Raw genomic sequence first — 10,581 nt, forward strand, 5'->3', positions numbered from 1 at the left:
AGGCAGGATATTGGGCAAATACACCAAGGAAGGGTTGTTTTGATAGATCACAGTCTTTACCCCCCCTTAGAACTAGACTTGCAGCATAAATAAGAAAAACTGAAGTGTCGTTCTGTCCAGGGCATGACAGCTCTGCAGGTTTCTAGCCCATGGCAAGCACCAGCTGAGGTGTATTTAACAGCAATGCCTCCAGGACCACAGCAACACAGTCTTGCAGCTGTCAGCACTTAAAGCAGGGAAAGCTGCAGGTTCCAAGTGTACAGCAGGCTTTTGGTTCATAGCTCACAGATTCAGAGGTGTGGTACTTAGGCAACAAATCACACAGGTCCAGGGCAGCTCTTTCTAAAATCCTTAAGAAAGAGTTGTAAGGATTGCTGCGAAGTGCTACAAACTGGAAGTGTTAGGAATTGGCAAACCTACTGGGAAGAAGTTCATTGTTTTCCTCCCCTGGGGATGCTTTCACATGAAGCAACAAAGCAACTATTGACACTACTAAACAGTGAAGAGTTTCATAAAGTATCCCCTCATGAGAGAAAGCTAGTGCATTGTAATTCTGAGTGAACCTGGCAAAGTCCCCACTGCTGTTTATGGGAGAAGTAAATACTGAGAGGCCTGAGATGTGATTTTCCTGTACAGGGGATACCTGGGCCACACCTCTTGGTGTCATCTTTGAACCAGCTGTAACATTTAAGCTCTCATCAGTTTATCATCTGGAAGCTCAGGCATTTGGAACCTTGCAGTTAAACACAAATCTTTAAACCTTGTGGCTTAAATGTCTTGAATTGTAGATGGGTCTCCAACAGGACTGTTTTGGGGCACAAAGGACCTCAGCTAAACAGAACCTATTACTGCAGGGCTGCAGGCTTGCAGCTGATCCCATAACGAGGTGGAACAACCCTGGCAGTGGTACAAGGGATCTACAGCTGTACCCAGACCTCTGCTGTGAACCCCAAATCTCTCCTCTCCCTGGCACTAGAGCCAGGGCTGAAGAGACTCCAGGGCTGCAGAGCCAGGACACAGATTGGGGAAACTTTGGGGTAAGAACCCAGGGAAAGTGTTTCTAATGGGATCAATGAAGCTGCCCCAGGGATTCAGCAGCAATATACCTCAGACTTAGGTAGGAACTTGTTACTCATTAATCATTAGTCAAGACACACTGCCTGCCAGTGAAAGCTTCTAATATTTGCAGTTCTGCTGTGATACAGAAGGAAAGCAAGTAGTAACCTACTCTGGCACTTTAGGTCTGGTTGTGTTTGTGGGGAGATATGAGCAGCCTGTAAGGGTTAACATTTAAACCAGGGACAAATAATTGCAGAGTCATGAAACACAGTGGTATGTGAAGACAGCTGTATCTCAACGCAAAACACTCTAAGAATGAAATAATCGATCAAGAATCTTAACAGGGAGAACTATACAGAGTTCTTGGAGCCCAGATTTTCTTTTTGAGCAGTTTAGTAAATATGTTTATTAATCACACTATAGGTCTATAAATATCAGTGATATTTTAAATATATTTTAATTACAGATTCAACATTAGTGGCTTCTTTAATAGCATACTTAAAAACAAACAAACAAAATAATAGGCAAAAAAAATCTTAAAACCCAGGTGCTCTTCCATCCAAAACTCTTACACTCATATTGGTCAAGTACAGGAAGGGGAGCATTACCTTTGACAGAGCAGTGCTGCTGCTCATACAAGAATAGTTGCTAAGTTTCCCTGCAGCTGCTTCAGGATGTGCAGGAGCTCCAGGAATGCATTGACATGGCTGCTTACCAAAACCAGTTCTTTCTGCAAAACACAAAATAGAGACAAAGATTTTTTCATTTCAAAGTGGTTCTGTTTGGAGGAGAAATAGGATTACAATGCATGCAATCATCTTTGCTCTCCTCCTTGAAGAGCAGCTCCACCACCAGACGTGCCAAGTCCGCTCAGTGGCTGCAGGGGAACCAATTCCTTGGTGTTCAGGGAAGCCACTGGAGAACAAACCTTTGTCTGTGAGCTGGAATTTTGGCAGCACTTGCTCAGCATACAGAAGCCAAACGTGGTATTGGGTTGACAGCATCTGGGAAGCAATGAGGCACGAGCTTGTTTTTATGCACAGCTCTATGGAGTTCCTGTTATTATCTGGGATTGGGCACTAGGAGAGTCAAACAAAGTGCTGAGAGACAAAGGAGTTGCTTTTTACTCTCTGCTGGCACTTAGTAAAGTCATTCTTCTTCATTTTCCACCTTTTTCCCCCCACACTTTTGGTCTCTAAGTTCATAATGGAACATTTTCCATTTCAGCCCTAAAGAAAACAGCTCCTCTGATTTTGTGAGCCATATATTCTACAGGAACTGTATTTCTGGGCACTTTGTGGCATGTCTGCTGAATCCAAGGCATAAGCACAGTGACTGAAGACATTTCTCAGTTTTAACATGAGCAGATCTCTATGACAAATGCTGCCACTGCAGAGTTGCAGGGAATCTTGCAGCCCACCCAGCAGGCTGAGATTCTGCAAGGGTTGGAAGATTCTAAGGGCAGGAGTTACAGCTCAGGCCTCAGCACGTGCCTGACTTGAGAGAAACTTACAGTGATGGCACAAGGACACCACCAGAAGGGCATTTTCTTTTTTTATTGAACAAAGGTTTTAGTAGTGTAGGTAGGCTTTAACTCCCAAGTGGCAATTTATTATAGTGGATTTAAAACTAGGAAAAGCCAGAGCAAACTCGATAGTGGAAAACTTGAAACATAAAAGAAATTCAATAATAAATAAGAATGCAGGAAAATTGCAGTCGTGTTGGCTAATTGACAGGTGAAAACAGTCTGCTTTCTGAAATTTAAATGATTGGCACCACTTTACTCCAGTAGGGAAACTCCAAGGGTGATTTTTATTCAGTGATAGTATTTTGCATAATAGCAGCCAGTTATATTTTCCAGGTATGCAAATGCTGATGGCCTCGACATGTCATCTGAGCATCTGACCTTCTGCTACCCTTACCCTGCTCTTCCTCACACAAATTGCTCAAGTCACACAGGTAGGGAGACTTTTAAAGGCTTAAGTAGCGCAGTACAAACACAAGTACACACTCTTCTATACAAATGCTTTATTAAAAATGATTCTGGGGTTATCCATTTTGAGATATTACTCTACATGAATGTGGAACTCGAGTCAAGTCTTTGTTTAAAAAAACTTCACCTATATTTTGAAATGTTTGTTGCTACAGTAGAGGGTAGGAAAAATAAGAATTATTTCTAATATTTACACAAGGACGAACAGCATGGGCTTTTACAAAATGAAAAAAAATACAGTACAGAGACTTTTTACAATATCTGCAGTTGATACTCTGAAAGATCCAGCCTTTGAAACTGAAATTCAGAGACAGTTAAACTTTTACCTCCCTTTTCTTCTTCCCTCACCTCCCACCCCCGTATTCAAACCCTTTATTCAGTAGAAATAATTCACATAGAAAGTTAAGATATAACAAATGTGTTTTCTTCTTAGAAAAAAACATGTCTTAAACATATATATTTATATATTCAGGACAGATCCTGTTTCCCTTATGTGACTAGAGTTACATGTGTAAGGAATAAAATTGACCCTGTAATTAGAATTGAAAGCACAAAGATCCAACAGCAGAAGACAATTCCCGTGTATTTTGTTATGCTTCCCTGCAGCTTCAAAATCCCTGTTGTGTCCATGATGATGATGTCAGTTTGCTGCACAGCCACATTCCCCCTAGGACTGGAAGGGGGTCAAGCTTTGGACAAGGTCTGCACTGGCATGAGAGAAAGCCAAAGGCAGCACTCACCATTCAAGTGTTGGTAGTTAGTCACTATACAGGGGTTTTTATTATGGATCCTGCAGTGTTCAGGAGAGCTTTGGCCAAATAAGAACTCGCTGAGCATTTAGTACAGGCAGCCTGGACTTGAAGACAGGATATTTAGAGGTACCACCACATTTCTGTTATCACTTTAAAAAGCACAGCAATGTTAATGCCACGCCAGAAAGAGCCTCCTGCCTAAGGCAAACTAACTTCTCAAGGACTTCTGTCGAGGACCCTGGCTGGCAGCTGTACAAGCAGTGTCTAAGGAGAACTTTTCACTATTCTTCCTCTTAGTATCCCTGATTTTCCACGTGCAGCTGCTGAATGTGGAGTGTTTGTGATTTCAGTATAATGGGTAACAAGTTTGTGGCTGTCAGGAGGAGGATGCAGTGTGGTCCTAGAGACAAGAGGCTAATGCTGATCACCTGCCCTTGGATCGTTTCCTCTCATAAATAACTATCCTTTAGTGTCCTAGAATCCTTCATTTAAACCTCTGTCCCTTCCCTGGAGTACAGGGTGTTGTTTGTGCTGAGGCTGCTGTAAAAATGGGTGTTAAACTGGTTGAGCACCGAGTTGCTGTGGCCAAGGTGACTGGAAGGCATGGAATTGGACCAGTCTCCCACACCATGGCTGGGAATACTGGAGAGTGGGGAGTAGGAATTGAAGCCTACCATGTTCTGCCCCATTTTGTCAATGGGCTCAGAGCTGAGTCCCACGGGGCCGGAGCGGCTCCCCGAGCTGGAGCCGTGGACGTAGGCGGTCATGCTGGAGAGGAAGTTACTGAGGCACGGGCTGCTGGAGGAGGGAGGAGGAGATCCTTTCTCAGGTGAATTGTCAGTCCCAGGTGATGAGTTTTCCAAGATATCCTGATGCTCTGCAGCTTTGGGGCTGCCAGTCAGGGTACTGTCCTCGGATTTTTCAGACGCAAGAGCAGCAGCACTGGCCTCAATGTCAGACTTTCTCTTCCGCTTCCTGCGAAAGTTTCCATTGTCAAACATCTTCTCACAGTTCGGGTCCAGAGTCCAGTAATTCCCTTTTCCTGACCAAGGAAACAAACCCACACTTTTAGTTTAAAAATATGCATACAAGCACAAAAAACAAACAAACAAACAAACAAACAAAAAAACCCCAGTCATTTAGGGCTTTACAGTGCTTCTCTCATTTCACAGAAACAGAACAATTGCATGAGCAATACACACATATTTTTAGTCACTCAAAAGTACAAGTCTATTGAATTCAGAAAACATGTTTAAAGTTTGGGTTCTACCCTTTAGCCCTGACTCTTCACACAGGCAAAAATACAAGTAGAGTCACTAAAAGGGCTTTTTGTTTTGTTTTCTTGGTGAGGGATGGAGGTTTTCAGTATACAGCTGGTCTTCTGAATTTATGGCAGAGAGTAATCAAATCCCACACTGGGATCCCACTCCAGATTCAGTGGGGTAGCATAGGTTTCTAATAAGACAGAACTAGGCTTTTGGCCCTCTACTGCAGAATAAAGTCAATGAGTTTTTAATATTCTTTATGGTTCTTGATAGTTCTTATCAGCTATTGATAGGAAACAATGAATAAAGGAATATCTACAGCCTAACAGCCAAGGGATTGGTAATGACAGAGGTATCATTCCAAGGAAAACACTAATTGAAACAAACAAAATAAAAGCAGCCTGCTCTCCTCTTGAGAATTAATGCTGACTCCCCAAAGCCATTGGATGTCTTTGACGAATCCCCTTCCCTTGAATTCCCAGTTAAGTTTGACACAAGTCATGCATTGCACCAAATGGGTATTGAGTGTGCCTTGCCCAATTAAATGTTCCTGTGCATGCTGGGTCTCATGCTCAGCTCATTGATCCATTCTCAGGAAGACCCAGGGCAGGACAGAATTCCCTTCCCTGCAGAGGTCTCACAGCAGCACTGATTCACACCTCAGCTGTGCACAGCTGCTTTCTAGTTCAGCCTTTTGAAAACAAAATGCTACTGTGTCTATGTCCTGTATCTGGGCTACTATGTCTCTTTACAGTGCATTAGGTATCTTAAAATTCATCAAGTTTAGTTTGAGGTGGGGAAAAGGGGGAGAGGGCTATACCTGGATCATCTTCATCTCGAGGCACCTTCTTGAAGCAGTCGTTGAGAGACAAGTTGTGCCGTATGGAATTCTGCCAGCCAGCTTTGCTTTTGTTGTAGAACGGGAAGTTGTCAGCCACGTACTGGTAGATCTGGCTCAGAGTCAGCCTCTTGTCAGGTGCCCCGTGGATGGCCATGGCAATGAGGGCAGAGTAGGAGTAAGGCGGTCTCACCAACTTCATGAGCTCCTCTTGGGACGGGAGGGGAAGCCAGCCAAGGTCGGTTCCTCCCAAGCCGTGCATGTTGGGCAAGAGCTGCCTCTGCATCCCGTACGACTGCGGGATGAAGGGGCTGGCGTTGGAGCCCGGCAGGTACGGTGGGGGGGTGATGGAAGGTCCATTTAGCCAGAGGTAAGGATTGGGAGTGCTGCTGTAATCTGTCGTCTCAAAGGTGCTCGGTCGCTGGGGACTCGGGACGTTCTGCGGATGGAAGAAGTTCTCGTAGTAGATATTCATCTCCGGAGGCTCTTGGCCGATATTTGGGAACTGTGGGCTGCAGCGTGGAGGGGAGTGCGACTGTGGGTCAAAGAAGCTCATGCTCTAAGCCAGGCAGCTGGTGAGCTGTGACACACCTGTGCTAGTGCTCCTTTCCCGGGACAGGTGCATCACCTGTGCCCTTCCCTAGGTACTTATGCACCTGTAAATGTTTCAGCCTGTGCTGCAGGCTCCACCCCGCAGCCCTGAGTGGCTGCAGATGAGGATGATATCCTTTTTGGAATGCTGGCAGTCCCAGTCAGTCATTGATGTCACATCAACCAAACGTGAAAGTTACAACTGTTTATCTTCTTAAATGAATGAAGGAATTTTCCACTAATGTGATGCACATGAAGAAAGCCTAGGGCTTTTTGAAGTTAAAACTCAGAGATCCTCCTCTTTCTACCTTTCACAGTGAAGTTTTAGCATTTCTTATTTTTTTTCTTATTAAAGAAAAGACATTTAGTGCTGCTATTAGTAACACCTCAGAATGCAAAAGCCATTGTCACTAGTCAATGAAACAGTAGAGATATATACTTAAAAAAAAAAAAAAAAGAAGAAAAGAAAAAAAGAAAAGAAAAGGTCAAACCTTTTCCTTTTGTAACTTTAATTGCAGACTTGCTTGTACTTCCCCCTAGGCAATCACAGTACGACAGGCAAATTCTGTGGCTGGTTACTCACGTGAGTAATCTTAGTGATATAAATGGAATTAACTCCCTAAAGTAAGGATTAATCTTGTGAGGAAAAAATTTCAAGCTTAATAATCAAACCATTCTTTAGAGCTTAAATTGGTGAACTGAGATGGGAAATCATAATGTTTTGCTTCCTCTTTGCTGCAGGATTGGTGCAGAGAGCTCATAAAACCTCTCAGCACAATTTCCAAACAGGAAAACAGCAACAGTGTTCAGCACAGCTCTTTTTAGCCAAGTTCCAATAAGTTCATCTGTAACTATACAGACATTTTAATTCCTTAAAATTAAGTAATAAGGAAAAACCTCTAGCCCTTTTATGATTTGGACAAATCCTTAGTGCTTTGCATGGCACTCTGCATGTTTGAAGGAGGAAAGGGCAGAGTTGCAATCTCACCACCCCTGTCTCAGGATGGCAGCTCTTCACTGCATGAACGCCTGCACTGGAGCTAGAGCAGAGCTGCAGGTCCCTTCACAGTCATAATTGCATATTTTTCTTGTGATTAAGCACACACATCATTTAAAACCCATGCAGTTAAGGAAGGTCATGGTATGACAGGGCCTTCCAGATAGCTCTTGTCCTATAATTTCTGCAGAAACAACAGTTTTGACCCATGGATTTGAATTCCTGGCTGTACATGAATGTCACACATTCACCTTAATCTTTTGTGCTGTAGCACAACCACCCCAAATCCCCACTCCCTAAGAATTAGTGATTCACTAATGTCGTGTCCATGCTGGTGCTTTCAAAGGTATGAAAAAGAATTCCACTGGGAATACTGCTGAAATATTGAGTACAGAATGACAAAGCAAGCCAGTTTGCCAGCTCAGAAGTGCAGCTCTACAGCTGTTACTTTAAAAATCCATGCTTTCACTGCACAGAAAATCATTTGTACCACAACAAACAAGCTGTTACTTTAATTTGAATGGCTGAGAGCTCAGAATATGTAAATGCTAAATAACCTGTTGAGAGACACATATTAAACAGTCAACAGTTAAGTGGAACGTGGTGGGACTGGCTTATTTTCTAAGTGACAACTGCTGTGCAAAAGGTGACTTGGACAAAAAAAAAGAAAGAAAAAGAATTATTTTTCAGGAGCTCATAATGTGAGTGCCTCCCCCCTCAAGCGACTAATCTGCAATAATCTTTTTCACCATAAGAATCTGAGTTACAAACATGCAAAATGCTGTTTGAGCAACATCCCCTACAGCTTCCTAGTTAACTTCCTAACATATAGATGTATTTTAAAATTATATGTGTATTCCTGCAAATATTGGTACAAATATTGTTAATAACCCCCCTTCATTTACAGAAGAGTCAATAGAATAAAACATTTAAGAAACACGAGTAAAACCACATTTACAATTAACTAAAGAGCCAGAATATAGTGAGAAAAGTAAACATAATACATTTTGACCTGCTCAACAAATTAGATTTTTGAAAAAAAAAACCCTTGAAAACAAGAAAAACTGGTAAATTTATTCCAAGAAGTAAAAATTCAACTAACTGCCTCATGGACTTTGATGAGTGACATTTAATACTTATTCCCTGAGGTGCGCTGCATGCATAGTTACAATAAAAATACACTCAAGTGGGTGCTGAGTGAATAGAGGCTTTGAAAACAGCCCAGGCTTTACAAAGGGCAAAAACATTAGTGCTGCAGTCCGAGACTGGTGTGTAAAATTTCCTCTGCCAAGGACTCCTGTGAAGTTCTGTGCAGGGCAGGGAGCAGGGTGAGCCCGAGCTGTGCTGTGCCAGGGGATGCCCAGCCCTGCCAGCCCTCCCTCCTGAGCAGTGTCCCACAGAACAGCAGGGACTGGATTGAGGATGGCAAGTGCTGCTTTTACAGCAGGGAGGTGCAGAGACACCTCTGGGCTGCTGCCCACGGAGCTGTGAAAGGGGGGCAAAGTCTGATCCCTCCCTGGCATGGTTGAGCTGGCATGGCTTCCAGCAGGGACACGATCCCATCAGCAGCACTTCCCTTCACCTGGCTGGGCCTGATTTATTCAGACCAGACTATAAACAGTGCCAGGAAAAAGGCACTTTGCCAGTACTCTGGGCACACCTTGCTGCTGCAGGGTCACTGCAGCAGCCCTTCTGCTGCAGATGCTTCTGTGCAGGCAAGGAGGCAGCAAGGAGAGAATCAGCTGTGTTCAAGCTGTGGGGGCTGAACCAGAGCTGAAGGAAATTGAATCTAACCAGGAGTATTGTCCTGGGGTCTTCACCACTGAGAGTCTTCCTTTTGGCAGGGCTGAAAGAAGGCAGCAATCCCAGAAGAGGAGAAAAGAGAAGGAAAACTGGTGAGGCTTCTCCATATAAAGAGGCTGGGAAAAGGTGGCATGCTGACCAAGCTACACAAACAGATCTTGCTTAGGGATTAAAAACTGCAAATAAATTGGAGGCTGCTGCTGGAGAAAGTTTAATAATCATTATTTCCAAATGCATTGGGTCAGTAAGGTCTGACTGGGCAGGATGCATTATATTTTTAACATGTATTTTCACTGCAGTCCAGTCCTGCACGGCCCTGAGTGCATGTCTCTACCAGCTGGAAGCCTGGTCAACCACAGATTGTTGTCAAACCAAAGACTGTTGACAACTCTTGCGTTATACAAATATTTGCTCCTCTCAATTTCTTGAGTGAAGCTCCAAAATCTGCAGGGCTGAGGCTGAACCCATTGTTTTCCATAGGTTTTTTAAGTCAGCTCCATGTACCCCTCTACTCCAGCCAACAGTAGTATTTCTTCACACTGACTACCCATCTAAAAAAGAAAAGATAATATTTGAAGTCTTGGGTTTAGAAAGGTTCAGATTAATTTTGTTTAAACTCAGATAACTCAGCATTTCCACTTATACTCCACAGTAACCTACAATGCAGTGTTTCTGAAATGCAGTGACTGGGGAGAGGTGTGCACACACCAGCACATGGTTCATACAAATGATTCCTGTGGTCACAAAGAAGAGGGAAAAAGTGTTTTAAAAAAGAAAAGGGTCCATATGTAAGTCAATACACCAAGCAACCTACCTTGTTTCAAGCAATTCACATCCTGAATTCAGAAACAGGTCAGTATCCATCAATAAGACATTTTCACACAGTGAAAAATTCTCTATGTTCTCAGTTGTCCAGTAGATTACTTTTAGAAGTCTTCATGTCTTATTCAACTAATCATCTGCCCAGCATATCCACAAAATAAACCACACCATGAGAAGGAACAGGCTGTAGCAGCAAAGCAAAGTCATCTCAAGGACATTACAAAAGAATAAGAAATGAAAAATACAGTGCCGCAAAACAGGGGAACTGAGCTTTATTTCTAGAAAGGCAGGTTGAACCTTAAATTAATGGAAAAGGCAATATCATTTGGATCTGTGCCATAAGTGCTGCAATGCTAGAATGTCCCTAGACTTTTCAAGCCTTCCAGAACAAAATCACAGTGGATTTTTGAAGCAACTTTAGAACTGGGTTTTTAGAAGGTTATGAACCTTTTAAGGGCTCA

At 43.1% G+C, this 10,581-nt stretch overlaps 1 protein-coding gene across 1 annotated transcript; it reads right to left on the minus strand.

Moving 5' to 3' along the window:
* Positions 1-3,427: 3,427 nt before the first annotated feature.
* On the minus strand, positions 3,428-6,463 carry FOXI1 (forkhead box I1). The gene is made up of 2 exons (XM_053991250.1): positions 5,890-6,463; positions 3,428-4,846 (listed from the first exon to the last, which is right to left on the minus strand). Exons 1-2 carry the CDS (start codon positions 6,461-6,463, stop codon positions 4,293-4,295), a joined length of 1,128 nt encoding a protein of 375 aa, XP_053847225.1. The 3' UTR covers positions 3,428-4,292.
* Positions 6,464-10,581: the final 4,118 nt, after the last annotated feature.

The sequence above is a fragment of the Vidua macroura genome, chromosome 15, assembly GCF_024509145.1.
Source record: "Vidua macroura isolate BioBank_ID:100142 chromosome 15, ASM2450914v1, whole genome shotgun sequence".
NCBI lineage: Eukaryota > Metazoa > Chordata > Aves > Passeriformes > Viduidae > Vidua > Vidua macroura.